This window comes from Dendrobates tinctorius, unplaced genomic scaffold (assembly GCF_039654945.1).
Source record: "Dendrobates tinctorius isolate UK_male_01 unplaced genomic scaffold, ASM3965494v1 ptg000064l, whole genome shotgun sequence".
Classification (NCBI taxonomy): domain Eukaryota; kingdom Metazoa; phylum Chordata; class Amphibia; order Anura; family Dendrobatidae; genus Dendrobates; species Dendrobates tinctorius.
Window position 1 is genome coordinate 5828091 of NW_027361732.1, and position 22189 is coordinate 5850279.

A 22189-nucleotide genomic window follows, 5' to 3' on the forward strand; every position below is an offset into this window, starting at 1 on the left:
GAGGCACCGGACCGCAACACCCATCGGACCAAAACCGGACCCAGACCGCCTCTGGGTGAGTATAATATAACTTGTTTTTCTTCTCTTTCAGGTTACAACGGGGGCTTAGCTACAGCATTACAGAATGCTGTAGATAAGCCACTGATGGCGGTGGCCGCAGCTTATAGTCCAAAAATGGGGTGACAGATTCCCTTTAAGAGTGTAAATGCCCTTTCACAACTATGTAACCAATCAGTTTCTGTGGAAACTTTCAAGTTCCTTTTCCTTTGTCTGTGACACACAAATAATCCTCTCTCTGCACTGACCACACCAACTTCCCTTATGATAAATACAAAAAAGGGGCCATACGTTTTAAGATCAGCAGTTTGTTCTTCCTTTTGGAGGAGAGATGAGCGCTGGATTGTCTTGCTTGCTCGTCTCTGGTGCACGCTTTTGCTTTGCATTCTAATGTCTGTTACGATGAGGAATATTTAGCTGTTTTTTTTTTTTTTTTCAGGTGAGTTTTATATTAATGTTTGGTCTCTTTGCACCTAGTATGGGTTTGTAAATGAGTCTGGCTTAATCTTATAGAGGTGCAGCTCTCATGGTTCTGCCGACTGGATGCTTTTCATAAAAGTAGGGACCTGCTCAGTGTGGTGTTGTGATCAACCCTGTAGGAATCCACTTTTTGCTTCCTAGATATCTTATGAAACCGTAATTACTACTTCTACAGGAGCCTAAGCTACATGCAGCAGAAGTTTGACTAAGGCCACGGACACACTTGCTAGAAACTCCTCAATACCCGACACTGCCGCTGGCACTCGGGACTGGAGTGTGCGGCTGCATGTATTTCTATGCAGCTGAGCGCTCCGGTCCGAGTGCCGGCGGCAGTGCTGGGTATTGAGACTTGTGCGAGTTTCTGGCAAGTGTGACCCCGGCCATAAAGGGGTTATTTTGCTTCTTCCAGAGCTGTCAGTGTTCACCAGGGTGGTGGAGTTGGAGTCTGTCATGGAAATTGAGGAGTTGAAGTCAGAGGTTTGGCTTACTGACTCCACAGCCCTGGTATGAGGGAGTCGGAGGTTTGGCTTACCGACTCCACAGCCCTGCTGTTCACTCCCACATCGGAAGTAAGCAGTGCCGATGCCATCACAACTCCACACACCTACAAAGACACTTGTACAATCGACTGGTGTCGTGCATGTGTCCTGTTTGTTAGGATTGGACATGTTCACATTGCCTGTTGAATGTGCAGGTGTCCAGACAGGTGTGTGAATTCTTACAACTTGGGAACTGCTCACTTCTGATGCAGGAATGAGCATCTCTGCATGGCACAAGATAACCCTTTTAACGGTAAGTACACATGAAGGCTTTAAGATACTGGTGGGCACGTCGAGGCTTCCGAGACACAGCTGCTTCAGAAAAAAGCTGTTAGTCTTTTTCCTAAAGCTGATTTGCTGGTGATGCCTATGACCGAGCCACGCTATAGACTAGTCTCCCTATACGTGGGGAGAAGCCGCCTGGGGACCCGCCTGTCTGATTGGTCTACAGTGTGGCCTCTGTCCCCAGTGGAATTTAAAGTATGTTTTCTTCTGAAACACTGCAGTGTTAGAGTCTATGATACTGGGCTGAGATTATTGCTACCCGCAGATTGGGAAGCACATATCATATCACATTCTCATTAATATGACGCGCTCATCAAAGGATGTGGCCGAGGAAAGGAATGTGGCCAAAACTGCTATCCCATGAACAAAACAGGCAAAATTGGGCCACAGTTTGGTGTGATTTATTGAACCAAAGAAACCCAACCGGTGGTATAATATTGGACTAGACAGATGCGCCACATTTATCAAACAGCGTGAGCCACTGGGTTTCAAGATAGTTTAGTCTTAAGTTTACAAGATCTGAAAGAGACCATTTTAGTGAATCCATCGAATTAATTTCTTGTGAGATCCTCAGAATGTGATTACTCAGAGGAAGTGGGTCATCAGAAATCACATGTCCTCCACTAGTACGGTGGCAAGGATTTGAAACAGACTTAATTATTAACAAACTATTTATATTTTTCCAGTGTTTAATGTTGTTGATCATAATTATGTAAAATTGAAGTTTGTTAATAACCAAGAATATCTTCAAAAGATTGGGATCTGCAAATTTCTTACATCTGATTTCACTTTGGCTTACGGTATTTTCTCTCTAATCTTATGTCCAGCATAAATAATTACTAAATATTCAGGAATATCCTATATTTACAATATTTTGCCCGGTTGGACAATCACATTAAAACCACTTGGCTTATAAAATAGCCACACTCTCCTTACCGATATCCCGGTGCTTCGGTTCTGAAGCTTCCTTGTGCCTTCTACCTGCTGCAGCAGTGATGTCCCGCTGCAGCTAACTGGCTGCACAATCGCTTTTAAGGACATGCGCCTTTCATAAAGGAAGTGATAAAAACAAGTTGACAACTGAAAACCTGTCAGGAGATGTAACAGATTTCTATTTAATCCCTTCCCGACACCCAGAACAGCATACTGGTACCTCCTCTATGGAGTCCAGGTGTATGGAGCCGGCTCAGGAGTTATACAGCTGGCACCTGCCCCTGACAGCTGCGACCTATCAGTGCTAGCTCAGATTGCTGCTATTTTAAGCATTTAAATGCTGTCCGTCTCCAATAATGGCAAAAAAAGAAAAATTCCAGAATTGCAGTTTTTTTGGTCAATGCTCTTCCCCCACAAAATATTATAAAAGCAATAAAAAATGGTACTAACAAACTCCATGTATTTTATCTGCACATATCAATATATTTTTTATTCTTAATTTCATCATTTTTAAACCACTAAAGTATAAACAATGTATATATGTTTATCGCAGTAATTGTACTGACCTGAAGAATCGTGTTGCCATGTAATTTTTACTGCATAATGAACGCTGTAAACATGCAATAAAAAAATTTGCGTGATTTCTTACTATTCAATCCCCCACAGATTTGATTCTCCTCCCCCCACTGAACAAAATATGTTGCAATTAATTTTCAGTCAAAACTACAACTTGTGTCGCAAAAAAAAGCCCTCATATGCTAATGTTGACAGAAAAATAAAAAAGTTTTGTCTAATTGAAGAAAAGGAGGAGAAAATGAAAAGGGGTTGTGCACTACTGACAGCCCCTTCTGAATACCTACGTTTCCCCTCAGTAAAATAACACTTCTACTCTCCGACGCTGTTGGCACTGGCTCTCCCAGGGCTCACGTGACATGTTATACAATCCCTGCTACCAGTCAGCGGTGGCTTCAACCTCCAGTCCTACGGGTGTAATTATGGCAACATCTGAAGGAAGTCAGATAGCAGACGTTCTCATTTGCTCTGTCTTGATTTGTCCGAAGGAGGGGAGAAGTTGGGCGGGGCTGTGGAGTCAGGAGTTGGGGAAATTGAGGCATCGTAGGTTTGGCTTACCGACTCCAAAGCCCTGGCGCTTAGTTTATTCAGTCATTTCTTTTTTTCAAATTGCCTGATCATTAGATTCCGATCTGAAATTTCACTTTTAATCTACATGTTCCGTTTGGAATTAGACACTGCAGAACTGTTCCTTAATAATCAAAGGTGGGAATGCCGGAGTATGAACGTATACTCTTCAGTTCTGTAGTAAAAGCACATTTCAAGGTCTGTGAACTCACTTTGGCCCCTGAATCACATGAGCTGATGTCATCTGTTTCTGTAGGAGAGCAAAGCAGAAGGATTTATCAGATGCTGACAGCTGTGTTCTCCAGTCTGGTAACTGGGGGCCCCAATATCTTGTCTAAGCCATTCGCTTCTATAAGTCTATGACAGCGCTTGTTTGCATGTGTTCACAAATGTGCACTCACTGGATTTTACTTTTGCAAACAGCAGCCAATGGTATGAAGAAAAAAAAAAGAGTTTGATTCCATTGTTTCATACCATTGTCAGCTGTTTGTAAAACGTATGCACGCCTCTGGAAAACTCCCCTTAATTTAGCATCTTGGACAATTAGTCTTGTATATGAAGCCAATTGACTAGCTTGTATTGTTTAGGAGACTGGGAGGAGAAAGGAGAACTTTAATAAAAATACACACTTATCCAATACTAGATGGTGGCCCGATTTGTAACACCGGGTATTCTAGAATATATATGCAGTTTATTTTTGAAGATTTAATAATAATGCAATAATGCACCCCCCAATCCTGATATGTATGGTTCTCTCACCCCCAATCCTGATATGCATGCTACCCCTCAACCCCCTATCCTGGTATGCATGGTCCCCTGACCCCTCTTTCCTGGTATGCATGGTCCTCTTACCCCCCTTTTGGGGTATGTATGCTCACCGTCACCCCCCCAATCCTGGAATGCATGGTATCCTCACCCCCCCCCCCCTTTCCTGGTATGCATAGTCCCCTCACCCCCCTATCCTGGTATGCATGGTCCCCTCACACACCCCAATCCTGGTATGTATGCTCACCATCACCCCCCCCCTTTCCTGGTATGCATGGTATCCTCACCCCCCCCCCTTTCCTGGTATGCATGGTATCCTCACCCCCTTTCTTGGTATGCATGGTCCCCTCACCCCCCCCCCCCTTTCGTGGTATGCATTGGTCCCCTCACCCCCCTATCCTGGTATGCATGGTCCCCTCACACCCAAATCCTGGTATGTATGCTTACCGTCACCCCCCCTTTCCTGGTATGCATGGTATCCTCACCCCCTTTCTTGGTATGCATGGTCCCCTCACCCCCCCCCCTTTCGTGGTTTGCATTGGTCCCCTCACCCCCCAATCCTGGTATGCATGGTCCCCTCACCCCCCTTTCCGTGTAGCCGCGACCAATCAGCGTCGCGGCCCTCTGTCCGCGAGCAATCAGCAACGCGGCCCTGTAGCCGCGCCCAATCACTGCCGCGGCCCTGGACAAAAATATTAAAAAATAAAAAGGTTGTTCTAACCTTCCGACGGCCTCCTGTCTTCTTTCCACGCGCCCGGCCTCGCGTTTCCAGTAATGCCTTGCGGCTTAGACCGCTCATGATGTCGGCCTTCTTTCTCGCTCTCGCGAGAGTGACGTCAGTCTTTTTCGCTCTTGTGAGAGTGACGTCATCAGCGGTCTAAGCCGCAAAGCATTACTGGGAATGTGAGGCCGGGCGCGTGGAAAGAAGACAGGAGGCTGTTGGAAGGTGAGAACTTTTTTTTTTTTAAAATTTTAATTCTCTTTTTTTACAGATTTAGGCCTTCGCCTGCTTCTGATTGGTGGCGGCCGCGACCAATCAGCGGCAGGCGCAGCTTACCGTTACAAACAGCTGTGCCTGTCGCTGATTGGTAGCCCCCGCCAGGCCGCAATCAATCAGCGGCCCATGATTTCGGTTACAGACAGACATGATAAGGTGTGTGTGTGTGTGTGTATGTATGTATCTGATTCCTTGCTGCTTGGACTACATGAATCAGACACTGGCTGCGCTATTGCAGCCCATGTATGTCTTGTTCTGCACTGCTGCAGTATTTCAGAGAAAACCTACTTTTAAAAGCTAGCTGGGAATTTTGTATCTCAGATACAGCCTAATGAAGGGGCCTTTTGAGCTTTGGTATCTTGTAAATGTAATTTTATCTGATTAGCCAATCAAGGTATGACTCCTTGAATACTTGGCTCTCGGGCCTGTGATGTGTGGGCTTGCGGCTGTCTGCCTGCTTGGTGCAGTAGCATTAGGTGTAGCAAACACTTATCAAGAGCAGATCTCTAGATGGTGATTTTTGTGTAGCCCCGCACAGAAGAGCAGATCTGAATGGTGGTAATATTGGAAAATCTTGAGTTGGCACACTGCCTTGGTGTGATTTCAGTGGAAAAGCTTTGGCTGTCATTATACCGGTAATAGGGGGCTCTGAGTGTCAATACTGAGAGTGGGGCAGGAGCCTGATGTATCTACGGGATCAGGGTGGGTGATGCTGCTGGGCCAGCCACCTAAGACTCATAGTCCCCGGGCAACTTTTTCAAAGTGTGTTTTCTTTGAAATACCTGAAGGCTACCCAGGTTAAATATTTTTAGCCGCCAGTGTCTCATTCAAGGTTGACCACTGACGTTTATTTTTTTTTATGGATATTTAAAAAAACAAAGACACAATAGATCAATGAGTTTGAGTGGTATGTTCGTAATTCTGCACTCACTATAAAGTGATAATTACAGTCATAATAATCTGTACAAGTTTCTGCAGCTTGAAGAAAAAAATCATGGACACTTTATACCTGTCCTTTCATTTTTATTTTAAAGAGTGTCCTAGATGTCCTGACTGTCCAGTACTTTCTGGATGGTTGGCATCCCTGGTGGGATTCATGCTTCCCATGGTTCAAGCAGCCCAAATCTCTGGGCAGGTTCTCTTGTAATCTCAGAAGACACATTGAGGTGACTTTTCTTCCTGATACAAGATGCACAAACGTTATCATATGTGATTAGTTAACACTTCTTCTTTTGTTTTGTGCATATTTTTAGGTAACAAAATTGAAGAACTTCCAGCCATGTATGTACACACCATGACGTTGACCAGTTACAGCAGTACAAATAGGGTTAAAAAGTGTGCAAGAACGTCGCAGGTATGAGTGATCATATAATGGGGCAATTCTTAGTAGCTATTATTTTGTTTTCTGGTTAAGAGAAGTTGTGCTGTTAAAGGAAGTTGTACACTATTTTTTTTTTTTTTTTTTTTTATTCAGTTTGCTTAGGCACTTCTAATGAGTCCATCATTTGCATACACGTGTCGGTTTATACATTTTAATTTCTCTTTCTTAGGTGAGACGTCGTAATAAACATTCTCTTGAGTTTCCGCCGTTTTTAAGTCCACTTTCTCCTCTGCTCTCGATGCCAAGGACCCCTACCGTTCTCTTCACAGAAGGTAAACTACCGCTGTGGTATTGCATGGCCCATGTTGGACGCTGTCTGCATAAATGCTCCTTTATTGTCCACACAGTGGAGTCACTTATAACTATATGGTGGTTGGAGCCCAAAACCTTCAGAGTTAGGCTTGGATCACACTTCCGTTTTTTAAAATCCGTCGTTTTCCGTTAAACGGATCCGCCATTTTTTGGCGGATCCGTTTTTTTGTCCCATAGATTTCCATTAGCAGCTACTGCAGATCCGTCAGAAACGGATCCGTTTGCATCAGTTTGCCGCAAAACGGATCCATGCGGATGCCAAAAAACGGATGTGTGAAACAGGCCTTACAGAAACACTAAACCTGCATGTAAAAATATAATACAAAATGTAGGTTGTCACCAGATTCTGTAGACCTGGTGAAGCTGGCGTATTTACTTGGAAAATCTATTTTATTTCGCAATGGCTGTAGAATACTGATCTTTAAGGGAACCAGTCACCAAAATCATGCTGCCCGAGCATGAATCCGACACTAGCTGAGCAAACTATAGCCAGGAATGTTTTAATATGAAATGCTATGGCATTTCTGAATGAACCAATATTGAAAATTCTGCCATGGGGACTATGTGTCTCGGCTGACTAGCCCGAGACAGGTTACCTGCCTGCCCTTCTCCAATTGACTGACAGGTCTCCTCTTATATGTATACGTAGGCAGAGGCCTGTTGGTCAAAGTGATCAAGGCAGGGAGAAGCCGTCAGACCTACCTCAGATTATACAGCCATTTTGAAGATCGTGCACATAATATAAACGGTGACTGGCTTGCATGTAGCCAATTGGTGGTTGTTTACTGGCCCTTTTAGACTGACTGGTTACAGTTTTAAGAACAATCATTAATGCGCATAGAATATCATGTCATCGGTATCAACTCTCCTGTTTACACAAGATTATGTATGGTCGATGATCGTAAACAAGCTTAAAAATGTCACCAATCTGATGCCCTCAGGTAAGAGGCGGTTTTCCTGGCTCCTGTCCAGGGGCCACAGATTACCGACGTGGCTGATGGACTGCTTAATGCAAACTGATTTTCACCGACTTTACTTAACGGAACATTCCAGATAAAAATAAAGAAAAAGCAAAACCTAAAGACCTGGAATATAAACTGCGCATGTTCATAACTCTACTTGGCATTTTTCCTTTTTTTTTTATTGCAACCTCTTCTTTTTTGCAGATGTGTTGCCTCGGCCGGCCGTTATCGGAGTGGGGGTGAGCTATGGATCTTGTGCAGATAGTGCTACTGCAATTAAAGAAATCCTCTGCTCAGTTTTAAACTTGCCAAGAAGTATTAATTCCACCGCGTCTGTGAATGCTCCTCCGCAGGACAGTGATGACGAAAACTTGAAGGACACAAACACTGGTGGCAATAATATGGAATCAAAGGGTGATCCTGATGGTAGTCCTTTCTTGACAACTGCAGAAAATGACATCCGGTTTAATAGACACAAGGCAGCCTGGGATAACACCCAGTTGGACTCTTCTAATATGTCGCCATTGGACCCACCTACACCCATCACAATTGGATATGTTGTACCCGAACTGGACTTGTCACCCTACAGACAATGCGAAAAGTGTTCTGACTTTGTTTTACCCGAATCTGAATTTTTCCCGCCACAGAATTTGCCTTTAAACTCTCGAAAGGAGAAACGACGGTTTTCTTCACCCAGTGTGGCAGCCAAGCTTGTAAACCCAACTCAACATGGTTCCATTTTAGATGAATTTGCTTTGAACTTGAATGAGACTAAAACAGACACTGAAACTCCTGGTACAGAAGACGATAAGGCCAACCATCGGAGATCGTTGTCCTGTTCCAATCTTTCAAAAGGTAATATTCACTGATATGTGAGTTTATTTATGGATTGGTGTTGGCAGATGTAGCTGATTTCAGAATGTAATGATTTACCAGTATTGTGGTGATAAAACCTAGCATAGGTGCGGCCGTGCACAATGTGGTACTGTAAGGTTGTAAATATGTGATGTAAGGTTAATGGAATCTATTGTCAGTATTTCCACCTAAGAAGGTATAGGAGCACCTTATCAACCGCTAATACCCTTGTTAATGATGCTTGTATTAGTTCTTAAACACTTATATTTAGTGTTCAGGGCCAACCTTAATCGTCTCTACTTCCCTGCCTGCAGCCACCAGACTAGATTGGGACTGCTGTCAATGAATGCCACTGGCGTGGGGGGGGGAAGCATGCCCACCGTGGTGTGCTGGGAGGAGCTGAGGGATGGCTTCTTTTCCCTGCTCTTCTGGCACAAGCGGGAATGTCAGTTACACTGCGGTGGGCGTAGCATTGTTTGACAGTGGTCCTGGACTAGTCCGGTAACTGCTGGAAGGGGGAAGCTGGGTCAACGAAGCTCAATTATTAAAAACTTGTTCTGCCCTAAGCATTAAATGTAAGTGTTTTAAGAGTTAAACTTCATTGTGCACGCACGCGCGCACACACCCCTTCCAGCAGTCACCAGACTAGTCCGGGACCACTATCAATCAATGCCACTGGTGAGGAACAAGATCGCCCACAGGGATGTAACTGTCATTCCCGTGTGTGAGGGAAGAGAAGAAGCCATCCCTCATCTCTGTCTTCCTGCACACACTGGGATGTCGGATACACTGCTGTGGGCATGCTTCCCCCACACAGTGGCATTGATTGACAATAGCGCCATACTTGTTCGGTGACTGCAGTCAGGAAGAAGAGGCAACAATTTAGTTTTTAAACACTTAGATTTAGCATTTAGGGCTAGTACGAGCATAATTAAAGAAGGTATAAGATTGATTAAGCTCTCCTAATACCCTCTAGAGGTATTGTCATGACCGATTCCCTTTAACCTGTTGTAATGTTCTAGGGGTGATCAGATATTGGTTCCCCAATATCTCAATTCTTAATGGCAAGAAGTGCAACAAAATTCTTGATACTAGGTCACTTGATAGAATAATTGGGGTTGAGGAGAACATTGAATGTTGGAAATATGCAAACTACAGGAAGTGTCCTGGAAATCCTTACAAGAAGCCTGGAAAACTGGTGACTTGCTGAAACTTCCAAGCTGCTAAGGTCACTATATCCAGGAACACAGTTATTGTATTTGTGGCTGGCCGTGGTCATATGTTTATTGTAGGAAAAAAAAAACTCAAACTCAAGAAACTGCAGGCTTGTAGGAAATCCTTAAGGCCCTTTTACATTTAGCGATGCACCAGCGATCCAACCAGCGATCCGACCCGGTCAGGATCGCTGGTGCATCGCTAAATGATCGCTAGTGAGCTTTCATACAGAAAGATCTCACAGCGATGCAGCAGCGACGCAGCGCACGATACTTACCATTCACACACAGCGATCCAGACGTCCTCTCGCCCGCGTCCAGCGTCGCTCGTCTCACACAGCAGGAAGCCCAGCAGGAAGCAGACGACGAGAAATGGAGCCGGACATTCTCGCGCGATCAGCGATGGACAGCGGGGGAGGCGGTCGCTGGTAAGTATCACACATAGCGATATCGCTAGCAATATCGCTATAACGTCACAAAACCAGTGACGTTTTAGCGATATTGCTAGCGATATTGCTTAGTGTAAAACCCCCTTTACTCTAGGACTAGCTGTGATATGTGCTTTGACTCTTTTAAGGTGATTGTAGATTACACTATTTGCTACTGTCACGATTGGTATTCTTATATTCTTCACATGAGGAGTCCTGTATGTTAACGGGAGAGGCTATGATTGTTCCATTGTCAGTTATCATTCATGTACTGCACCTTTTACGTTTCTCAGATTTGCAATTCCATCATATTTTGGTTGCATTGTTTCTCTTCACTTAAAGGGCATCTGTCAGAAAGATCAACTACCCCCACCCAAACCACATATTATGGCAGGCATTTTAAATGTAAATTCATTGACACCTTTTTATCTTCTATCTGTTGCTGTATTTTTGAATAATTCTATACAGATAAGGCCATGCACTTGGCATGACAGAGCACTCAGAGCCACTTCTTCCCCAGGCTTGATCAGTAGGTCACTGTGTGATGTCAGGCACGGTAATCCAATTGTGAGTTATAAACAAGCTAAAGAGACTAGTACTGGGCAGTGAAAGAACATAGGGATGCATAGGTTCAGGAAGTGCTTTGTCACACCCAGACCTCTTAATGGGAATCTGTCACCAGTTTTTTGGCATATCAACTAAAAATATCATGTAATAGAGTGTGAGCTATACATTCCCCAACTACTTGTGAAACCCCCTGACTCCCCATGAAAACCTTTTATATTGCCCCTGCGCGGTATGGTAATATCCTTGGTCCGGTCCGATGGGTGTTGGTTCTGGTCCCTCTCTCCACCCCTCCTCTGCGTGCTGTACTCATTCCGTTCTGTGAATAGCGTTCCCTACAGGACCCACGCGTGCGCATTCAAATTGCCTCCTGCGCGTGCACAGTATGCTTTGCCCAACTACGGGCAAAGCCGAAAAGCATTAGTGCGCATGCGCCAGTGAACTATGTCCCAGAAGTATTTAGTTGTGTTCTGGGACATAGTTCACCGGCGCATGCGCAGTAATGCTTTTTGGCTTTGCCCGCAGTTGGACAAAGCATACTGCGCACGGACCCGTGGGAGGCACTTTGAATGCGCAAACTTCCTGCTGAAACAAGGTACACCTCTATTTAAATTAGTACAAATGCGTAGTAAGCTGCATTCCCGGACTTAACATGCATGTGACTAAGAAGATAATGCTTTTTTACCGCATCTGATAGTGAATGGGTAATTTATGCAGCGGAGACTGAGCGTCTCCGCTACATAAATTGACATGCTGCTGTCTGGAAAGACTCACCACATGTGCGTCTCCGCAGGTATGCCAGAGGCGCCAGTGCACGCATAGTGGGCATGGGATTTCTTGAAATCCCATCCACTATGCTGTAACATCTGGCCGCTGTGGATGTACGCATCGTCCAACCCACAGCGTTTACTGACCGTGTGAACATATCCTTAGGCTATTTTCACAGTTGGCATATATATATATATAATATATATAATTTTTTTTTTTTTTTTGCATAAATTAAGCTTATTTTACAGTACCAGCAAAATCTGAGATTTCAGAAATCTCATGCACACACTTGTTTTGTTTTTTCTGACTGTATTTGAGAACTGCAGCATTTTAGAAAATCTGCAGCATGTCAATTCTTTCAGCATATTTTTCACCTATTGAAAGCAATGTGTGCAAAAAAAAACCCAACATAACAGATGGGCTGCATTTTTGGTGAATAAAACTAACTTTATTAAAATGTACTGTAGACCTATCACACGTGTAATTTGCCTGAGAAATGCAGCCAAAAACGGAGCTATGTTACCGCCAAGAGTGAAAGATTTGGCTGTAGAAAAAGTCTGCAAAAAATGCGTGAACATAGCCTAGGTTCAGATTGCTTTAATGCAGTCCGTTCAATGCATAGTGTTGGCGATCGCGTTGGGCTATCCCACTAGCGCAGATGCTTCATCTGCGCTAGCAGTGATGGACCCTCGGACGCTGCAGACCGTGTCCGAGGGTCCTTCACAGAATGACGGCACATCGCTAGCGCATGCCGATTAGGACATGCGGTAGTGATGCGCCGCAATGTACTCTAGCAGTGTATGGGTGCGTTAACGGCTGCGTTACATCGTGTTATTGCCGCGGTGTAACGCAGTCTAACGGACTGCCAGAACGCAATCGAACCCAGCCTACGGCTATGTTCACGCTTTGTGTTTTTGCTGCTTTTTTTTTTTTTTTTCTGCTGCTTTTTATATGCAAATTTAAGGCTGTGTTTCACAGTATCAGCAAAGCCTATGAGATTTCAGAAATCTATGCACACTTTTTTCTTTTTTTTTTTCCCCTTAACTGATTGGGAAAACTGCTGCTTTTCTGCAAACTGCAGCATGTCCCTTCTTTCGGAGTTTCTGCAGTGTTTTTCACCCATAGAAAGAAATTGGTATGTGCAAAAAAAAATGCAGGTATCAGGTTTTGCTGCATTTTTGGTGTTGCAGCATGATTTCTTCTGGTGCACTAAACGTTATCGGCATGCACAAGAAACAACAAAAATGCAGCAAAAAAGCTTCTTTACTGCCAAAAAGCAGGTTTTGCCTGGGGGTAAAAACGCAGCAAAAAATGCAACATGTGAACATAGCCTAAGGCTTATAACCCCCTCCTCTCCGTACAAAAATAAGTGAGACCTGCTACAGTCTGTTGGAAACCAGAGTGCAAGTATTCAGCTTTTCTGCAGAGCGTTCAGAGCGGAAATTAAGCATTACATGGTACAGTCTGACCAATAAGATGGCCATTCAGTAGGTGGACACGCTGGCTCCCCCATGTTCCTTGTCACCACCATCTAAATTAATGTAAGAAGGGTCTCCTGATAGGGCATTTTAATAACAGTCCTTACTCCTGAGGACGCAGTCAGACGACCGTATAAATTGGAGCGAAATTGTAGCGCAATGTACAGACTGGCTGGCGGCTCTCCTGACCCGTGTATGGCAGCATCATATATTTCTAAGACTCTGTACAGAAATGGAGGATACCGTACCGTCTGTATCCTGTTTCTATGCAGCTGTTGTGCTTGGCTCGGCAGAGCCGCTGGTCAGTCCGTGCACTGTATTTTGATCTTGATCCGATTTTGTACGGCCATCTTAGAGATTATTGTCCAGAAAAGTTTTTTTTTTTTTTTTTTTTTTTGAGACCCCTTAAAGTACAACCAAAAAAGAAATTGGAACAAAATAAACAAACATCGAAAGATCTGACATTTAGCTGAGAAGTAGATGATGGTGATGGACGAGACCATGTGGTGTAAGAATGAAAACATGTGTCTGGTTACAAACAGAAAAGAACCCTGATCTAATCTAAAGTTAGAAAACCTGACAACCTGACAACAAAGTGGCTTTCGTTACCTGGAGAATAATGGTTTGCCCCCATGTCATTCTATATGGTGCTAAATTCCTGAAGAACCGGTGCTGTCGCATTAGTTTCACATGTCTGGATTCCTCTTCCGCCTTCTGTATATTAGTAAGGGGATGATGTCCTCCTTTTATACAAGCTGTCAATCAGGATTAGTGTTTCCAGTGGTTTCGGAACATGTAGGATTATGGCTCTTTGTATTTGTTTATATGGGGAATGACTGGAGCGTTACCAGTGTGAGACATGGAGTGACTGGCAGTCTGCTCTCCTGTCTCCATGTCTCACACTGATGGTGCCCCCCTCTTCATTTAAATGAAGCTCTGGAGGCAGAGTCTCGGGGAGATCTGTCTCTCATAGATCTTCACGGTCATTTACATATTAACAAAAAAAACATGAATTTCTCTGGAATAAGATATCCATTTATCATCTTATTCCGCTTCCTATGACCTACAGGCCCATATAGGCGACTTATGAGGAGTGATCCTACTGACAGATTCTTTTATTCTTCTTTTTTTTTTTTTTTTTTCCCCTGGCATTTCAGAGATCAATGAGGGTCTCGGTATCTGGTCCCGGTTTGTCTAGTATATAGCTGTCAACTTGGACAGCGGCTCATGGGGCATGACTACCAGATTTGTGGTCCCCCACCCCCTGGTTTTATTCTATTCTATACTCCCATGTTTACTGTATCTAATAGTAACAAGCCAGCCGCAGAGTTTGTAATAAAGGCTTCAGCAAAGCATTAGTGACTTTCATGGTTAGATTAACGCTATTATTAACTCTGCGATCTGCAGGTCCATACTGGCAATGCCTTGTGTGTGTTCCCAGCAGGTGGTGTCCCGATTCTTTTCCTGGTAGCATTGACCTGCTTTGTCTTTCTGTTGTAGTTACGGAGAATGCATCGGCCTCCAGCACAGACGTCCTGCAGATCTCTGGGGAAAACCTGTTCGAACCAACTGTGAACTTGGAGAGAGTAAGAAGTGTTCATAATCTGTCTTTTTGTATGTGCTCATAGTCGGGGTGGGATCTATACTCTGCACCCCTTTACAGAGGAACGTTGATCTTTTATCAGACTGGTTAGGCCTGTTTCACACATCAGTTTTTTTTGGTCAGTCAAAATCCGCTAAAATGGCGGATAACGGATCCGTTCCTGTACTGACCACAACGTTTGGCACCGGACCGTTATTTTAACGGATCCGTCAAAGGAAGAATTTTAAAGGAACCGCTGCCGAGAGAGAGAATATTTTTCAGCCGCCAGAAAAGAGTTTAGGGTTAAATTTGCAGCTGAGTGAAGTTTTTCGGGCATGCGCAGTGACAAATGCGGATCCGGCCGCCCGAAAAAACGTTGCATGGTCCGTTTGGGCATGTCGGCGGACGTCAAAATTTTGGCGGATCCGCAAAAAAAGGATCCAACGGATGGCCATCCGTCAAGATCTGCCGGTAATGCAACTCAATGGGGAAAAAGACGGATCTGCCAAGAAAAATGGCGGATCCGTTTTTTTGGCAAAATGGCGGATTTTGACTGATGGACGCAAACGGATGTGTGAAACAGGCCTTTGCCCATAACCTATCCACACGATTAGGACCCATTCAGATGACTGTGATTTTTCTCATGCGCAAGAAACTGGCCAATTTCCAGCAGTGTGCCGGATCAGATTTTCATCCGTATCTGGTTCCTGCCCAAATTTTTGGGCTGTCAAAACTTTTCACGGACCGATAGACTTGCATTGGAGAGTTTGATCTGTGACTTGGATGAAAACAGGAGAAGTCTGTCTAGTTTGCAGACCACTTGGTCCACAAAAAACACAGACATAATAGCTACATTTTCAGTGAAAAGCTGACATCTGAATGAGCCCTAAGTGATAAGTTGCTGATCTGTTGCATTCCTCACAGACTATACAGGAAGTGGTGTGGTGCATTTAGGACCATTCCAGTGGCGGCCTTCAGAGCCCAGTTCTCATCGTGCATTTATTTTTTGGCTACTGTGCACTCCTTGGTCACTTCGAATTGGAGCACAATTGGCCCTGATGACTTTCCAATACTTGCACTACTTGGTCGATGGGGGGGAGCGGTCTGTCTGGGTTGAGCTACATCCTTTTTATTTCCTTTTTTTTTTTTTTTACTTACAATAATGTGCCATAACAAGACTTTTATATCATTACTTGTATTTTTCTTTTAATTATGTGGGCACGAAAGGAGGAGATGGTTGCATGTACAGTTGTATGCGAAACAAAATTAAGACTTTGGAGTGGCCTAGTCGAAGGCTTGACCTTAATCAGATTGAGATGCTGTGGCATGACCTTAAAAAAAAAAAAAAAAAAAAAAAAGCGGTCCGTGCTTGGAGACCCTCCAATGTGGCTGAATTACAACAATTCAGCAAAGATGAGTGGGCCGAAATTCCTCCAGTGCATTGTAAAAGACTCATTGTCAGTTATCGCAAACGCTGGGTTGCAGTTGTTGCTGCTAAGGGTGACCCAATCAGTTATTAGGTTTAGGGGGCCATCACTTTTTAACACAGGGCCCTGTAGGTTTGGATTTCCTTTTCCCTAATGAGTCGTTGATTTAAAACTGCATTTTGTGTTTACTTGTGTTATCTTTGTCAAATATTTAAATTTGTTTGGTGATCTGAAACATTTAAGTGTGACAGACATGCAAAAGAATAAGAAATCAGGAAGGGGGCAAACACTTTTTTCCCTTCACCCATGACAGCACCACCTGAGAGAGAGGGATCCGCCCCGCCAGGACAGGAACCTACTGAGACATAAGGGGCGGCACCTCTCCCCCGCTTCAGTTGGGTTCCTGTCCTGGAAGGAATCCCACTGTGGCGGTGCCTGTCATGGGCGAAGAAAAAGATAAGACCCAGGCCCGTCCCGGCGCGGGAAGAACAGGTAGCTTACCTGTAGCGCCGGCCGTCGGGTCCTGGAAGCGCAGTCCCCGGGGTCCCTGGGGCTCCGGGTTCGTGCGGGCGTGGATGGGATTCCGGTGGCTCCGGGAAGCCCCCACCGCGCCGCCCTCCCCTCGCGCACGCCGCATCTCGATCCCCGTGGTAGGGGAGAGACGCTGGCGTCTTCCGGCCGCTGACGTCAGCGGCGCTTGGAATGCTGGGTGCGCCGGCTGACGTCAGCAGAAGGCGACGGTGTAATGGCGCTGGGTGCGACGCCGGCCGGCTTCTGAAGCGCTGAGCCGGCGGTCGCAGGGGGGAGGGGAGGAAGACGCTCACCAGGCGGAGGCATGCAATTTAAAAGGAGGAAGACAGCTGTAGATCGGCGGTGCAAAATGGAGTCCGAGCAGGAACGTTCAGCGTCCCTGCCTCCCTCACAGCCCTCTGGCAGGAAGCATGGAAGCCATTCAAGCAGCAGTCGCCCCAGCCGCAGGTCGGGGCACTCCTCAAGGTCCAAAGAGCGCGGGTCAGGTGCTCCGATGCAGCCTCCAAGTCCGGTACCCTTGATTACGGGTGGTGAGTGATCTTCGTGAATGTTAACAGTATATTAATAGGGGTTTTCTATTGTATGCTTCACCCTGTAGGAAAGGCCCAGAAAAGCGGGAAGCAAGAAGAAGAATAGGGATTGTGCTATATGTAAATCTCCCCTAGCAAGAGACTGGCAAAAAGATCTCTGTGCTTCGTGCATTCAGCGGACTATGGCGGAGGAAGCGCCTAGTTTCGCAGCCAATCTAATCTGCCCTCAGGTCAGAAATGGAAGGCTCAATTAAGTCCTTATTGAAAAAAGGGAAAAAAAGCAGGAAGGATTTCCCTAGTTCCCCCTCAGATTCCGCGTCAGTATCATCTCAGGCGGAAAAATCATCCTCCTCAGACTCCTCAGATAGTGACACAGGGGGTAAGCCATGTTTCCCTGTAGAAGATACAGATGCCCTCCTAAAGGCCATTAGAACCACAATGGGCCTACAGGAAGAAAGGGCGGCTAAAACCCTAGAGGACGTCATGTTTGGGGGGCTTCAGGAGAGGAAAAAACGAACCTTTCCAGTAAACGCGAAAATCCAGGCGCTTATTGAGAAGGAGTGGAAAAAGCCTGAAAAATCGGGGGCCCTTCCATCCGCCTCTAAGAGACGATACCCCTTTGAATACAAGGATACGGAGGTATGGGACAAAGTCCCAAAAATAGATGCAGCGGTGTCCAGATCTTCCAAAAGGTCGGCCCTGCCCTTGGAAGATGCAGGGGTTCTTAGAGACCCGCTGGACAAAAAAGCGGACTCATATTTGAGGCACGCATGGGAAGCGACAGCAGGAGGTCTAAAGCCGGCGGTAGCGGGCACCTGCACGGCACGCTCCCTCATGATCTGGCTGCAGCAGTTAGAAGAGAAGCTGGCGTCAAGGGTCCCAAGAGAGAAGATCTTATCAGACATGTATCTCTTGCACGGGGCAGCGGCTTTTTTGGCAGATACCTCGGCGGACTCTATGCGATTGACAGCCAGAGCAGCGTCACTATCAAATGCTGCTAGACGCGCGTTATGGCTTAAGGGCTGTCCGGGTGACCTTCAGTCCAAGGCCAAATTGTGCTCTCTCCCCTGCGATGGTCGATTCCTGTTCGGCAAGAACTTGGAGAAAGCAGGCGATAAGAAAAAAGGCTTCCCCAGATTCCCTATGGATCAGAGGAGACAGCCCTTTCGGAGGGGGAGATTCAATAGAGGGCGTCCTCCCGCTGACAGGAGAAGATGGGAGGATAAAAGAAAGAAAGAAAGAAAGAATCAGGGTTTATGTTTGGTGGAGGCACCTCCACCTCAAAAAAGTCACCACAATGACGCCGGTATTCCAGTAGGAGGGAGATTGGCACTCTTTTTCCAGGCCTGGGAAAAGATCTCCTCCAATACCTGGATTCTGAGCATCCTAAAAGAAGGCCTGAAAATCCCCTTTATTCGTCAGCCAAAACCCGTGGTCGTCATCACACCTATCAGGAAGATGACCGAAGAACAACTGGCCTTAGAAACAGAAATCCTGAGCCTGATAGACAAGCGGGTACTGTCCGAGGTGCCACGCTTACAGGAAGGAAAGGGGTTTTATTCACCCCTTTTTCTAATAAAAAAACCGGATCAGTCGTTCAGGACAATCATAAATCTCAGACGCCTCAATCTTTGGATAAGGAACCCGACCTTCAAGATGGAATCAGTGACTACGGCAGTGAAGCTGCTACATCAAGATTGCTTCATGGCCGTAGTCGATTTAAAGGATGCGTATTATCACATCCCTATCCATCCAGATTACCAGAAATACCTGAGGGTAGCGCTTTATATTCAGGGCACACTAAGGCACTTTCAGTTCAGGGCTCTTCCGTTTGGCATATCCATAGCCCCGAGGGTCTTCACCAAGGTCATAGCGGAAGTGACAGCCTTTCTCCGGATTCACGATACGGTCATAATACCATACCTGGACGATTTTCTTATAGTGGGCAGTTCAGAGGACCACTGTACAGCACAGTTGACTCAGGTGATCAACACCTTGCAAGAGTTAGGGTGGATAGTCAATTTCAAAAAATCAAAATTACAACCCCTAAAGAAACAGACCTTCCTAGGATTTATACTGGACTCAGAAAGGCAAGAGTGTCTGCTCCCAGAGTCCAAGATAGAGAAGGTACAAAATCTGGCCTTGGCGGGCCGAAACCAACCATGTATGACATTAAGAAAAGCAATGTCCCTACTAGGTACCCTAACATCCTGTATTCCGGCGGTCAGGTGGGCTCAGTTTCACACCCGGCAACTCCAGGGGGAGATACTAAGAGCACAAAGATCGCTAAGAGGGCGTTTGGAAGGGAAGCTGGAGCTTTCCTCAAAAACCAGAGACTCTCTCAACTGGTGGTTGAATGGGACAAATCTGACCTTAGGAATACCATGGGACAGACAGGCGACAGATATAATTTTAACAGATGCAAGCTCCTCGGGGTGGGGGGCACACCTAAGGGGCCTCATAGGTCAGGGTTCCTGGACACCTCAAGAAAGGAAGGCATCCTCCAACCTGAGAGAACTGTGGGCAGTGGGCAAGGCCCTAAGCCACTTCATTCCGCTACTCCAGGGTCGAGACGTACGCATCATGTCAGACAACAAGGTAGCAGTGGCATACATCAACCACCAAGGTGGGACAAAATCACACTCCTTAATGGAAGCAGCAACAGACATTCTGAGCAGTGCAGAGGAACACCTACACTCCGTGACAGCCCTACACATAAAAGGGGCAGAAAACATAGAGGCAGATTTCCTGAGTCGCAATACCCTGAGGCAAGGAGAATGGGCGCTAAACCGGTCCATTTTTCAAAAGATAATTCAGCTTTGGGGGGAACCGGTGATAGACCTCTTTGCAAACAAGCACAACAGGCAAACAGAAAGGTTCTGCTCTCTAAACCCGAGGGAAAATCCATGGGCAGTGGACTCGTTGCACATCCAGTGGAACTTCAGACTGGCTTACGCGTTCCCCCCAGTAGCTCTGATCCCAACTGTGGTAAGAAAAATCAGAAACGATCAAGCCAGGGTGATTCTAATAGCTCCATTCTGGCCAAAAAGGCCCTGGTTTGCTCTGCTACGGAAGATGTCCCTCTCCGATCCATGGGTTCTGCCAGAAATCCCGGACCTACTAGCTCAGGGTCCAATATTGCACGCTCAGGTCAAAGGATTCCATCTGACGGCGTGGAATTTGAAAGGTCGCTTTTAATGGATAGGGGGTTCTCCCCTGGGCTGGTGGCCACTCTGCTAAAAAGCAGGAAACCGGTGACTACTAACATCTACGGCAGAACATGGGATAAGTTCCTACAGTTCTTGGGTAAGCCGTTAGGAAAAGAACCCCCGATTAGGGCCATCCTAGAGTTCTTACAATCTGGGTTACAAAAGATCCGTATGAGCCATTACATCAGCTACCCCTAAAGTTCTTGACCCTAAAAACAATCCTGTTAGTAGCCCTCACATCAGCCCGCAGGATAAGCGACTTACAGGCTCTCTCGGTAAATCCTCCTTACACGCAAGTCTTTCAGGATAGGGTAGTTTTAAGAACAGACCCCAGTTATCTGCCCAAGGTAGTATCAGATTTCCATCGGGGTCAGGAAATTGTCCTTCCATCCTTTTGCGAAAATCCAAAAAATCTGGGGGAGGAAAAATTCCATAGTCTGGATGTTAAAAGGGCTCTCGTAGAATATATATCTGCCACTAGCCAGTGGAGGAGGTCACAGTCCCTATTCGTAGCTTTTCAGGGTGCCAGGAAAGGCTATGGGGTTTCAAAAGGGACTATTGCTAGATGGATTAGGGAAGCCATTAGTGTAGCCTATTCAGCTAGTGGTATCCCGATTCCTGACGGCATCAAGGCTCATTCCACCAGAGCCGTGGCGACCTCCTGGGCTGAAAAGGCAGAGGTATCAATCGAACAGATTTGTAAGGCCGCTACCTGGGCCTCACCTTCAACCTTCTTTAAGCACTATAGATTAAATCTATCCTCCTCTGCTGACTTAACCTTTGGTAGAAGGGTGCTGCAAGCGGTGGTCCCTCCCTAAGGTGTTTCGAAGTCTCCAAAAATCTCTCAGGTGGTGCTGTCATGGGTGAAGGGAAAACCACCATGGTTACTTACCGGTAGCCGGTTTTTCCGGAACCCATGACAGCACCCGTACATTCCCCCCCTTTTTCACTGTATGGGTGTGCACAATTAGTAGGGTGTTTTGAGTGTTGTGGTGTTGGATTAAACATGTAACTAACCGGGAAGTCCTCTCAATGCTCTGTAACCCAACTGAAGCGGGGGAGAGGTGCCGCCCCTTATGTCTCAGTAGGTTCCTGTCCTGGCGGGGCGGATCCCTCTCTCTCAGGTGGTGCTGTCATGGGTTCCGGAAAAACCGGCTACCGGTAAGTAACCATGGTGGTTTTCACACAACTGTAAATATAAAGGGACCACACAGGGCATCACTAAACTTGTGACTGACCCATAGTTACTAATTGGTACAATATCTAGAAGGCTGCTATGATTATTACTGTTATTTGTAGTCATTGTTCACATTGGCCTGCAGTTGTATTTTCTAACCAGTAGGAGTGCACTTCAACTTTGAAATGCCCTAATTAAAGTAGTGAACGCACCTCTTTCCTTACATGACACATTGCTTTGCTTTTTTGCAGGAAAATGAGCACTTTCTGGCAGCCGACCTTTTTATATCCGTGGTTGAGATGATGAAGAGCAGCTGGCAGTCTGATCAGTTCCAAACAGAAGGAGGAATGTATTGGCTCAGAGAAGATCTCGAGGAGCCCTGGTACCGGAGACACAAAGCCAACTCTGAATCCGCCACTTCTGTTGATAGTGGTTATGACGGTATGTACTCAGCAGTCTATATGATTGTCTATATGTACTAACTATAAAAATGACGACTGAGAGACATAGAATCATTATAGAGAAAATTATAGAGAAGGAAAAGCTCTCTCCATTGTCATATCTAATATATAAAG

At 45.6% G+C, this 22189-nt stretch overlaps 1 protein-coding gene across 3 annotated transcripts in view; it reads left to right on the forward strand.

Moving 5' to 3' along the window:
- The window catches only part of RUBCNL (rubicon like autophagy enhancer), a 63413-nt gene that overhangs the window by 21922 nt on the left and 19302 nt on the right, over positions 1–22189 (forward strand). For 2 of the 3 annotated variants that reach the window (XM_073580259.1, XM_073580258.1), the window contains exons 2-6: positions 6450–6550; positions 6747–6849; positions 8056–8706; positions 14659–14744; positions 21866–22055. In XM_073580259.1, coding sequence (XP_073436360.1) covers positions 6476–6550; positions 6747–6849; positions 8056–8706; positions 14659–14744; positions 21866–22055 — 1105 coding nt within the window. In that variant the 5' untranslated portion in view covers positions 6450–6475. Of the gene's footprint in view, positions 1–6334; positions 6363–6449; positions 6551–6746; positions 6850–8055; positions 8707–14658; positions 14745–21865; positions 22056–22189 lie in introns of those variants that run through there. The other variant, XM_073580260.1, reaches the window with a different exon arrangement.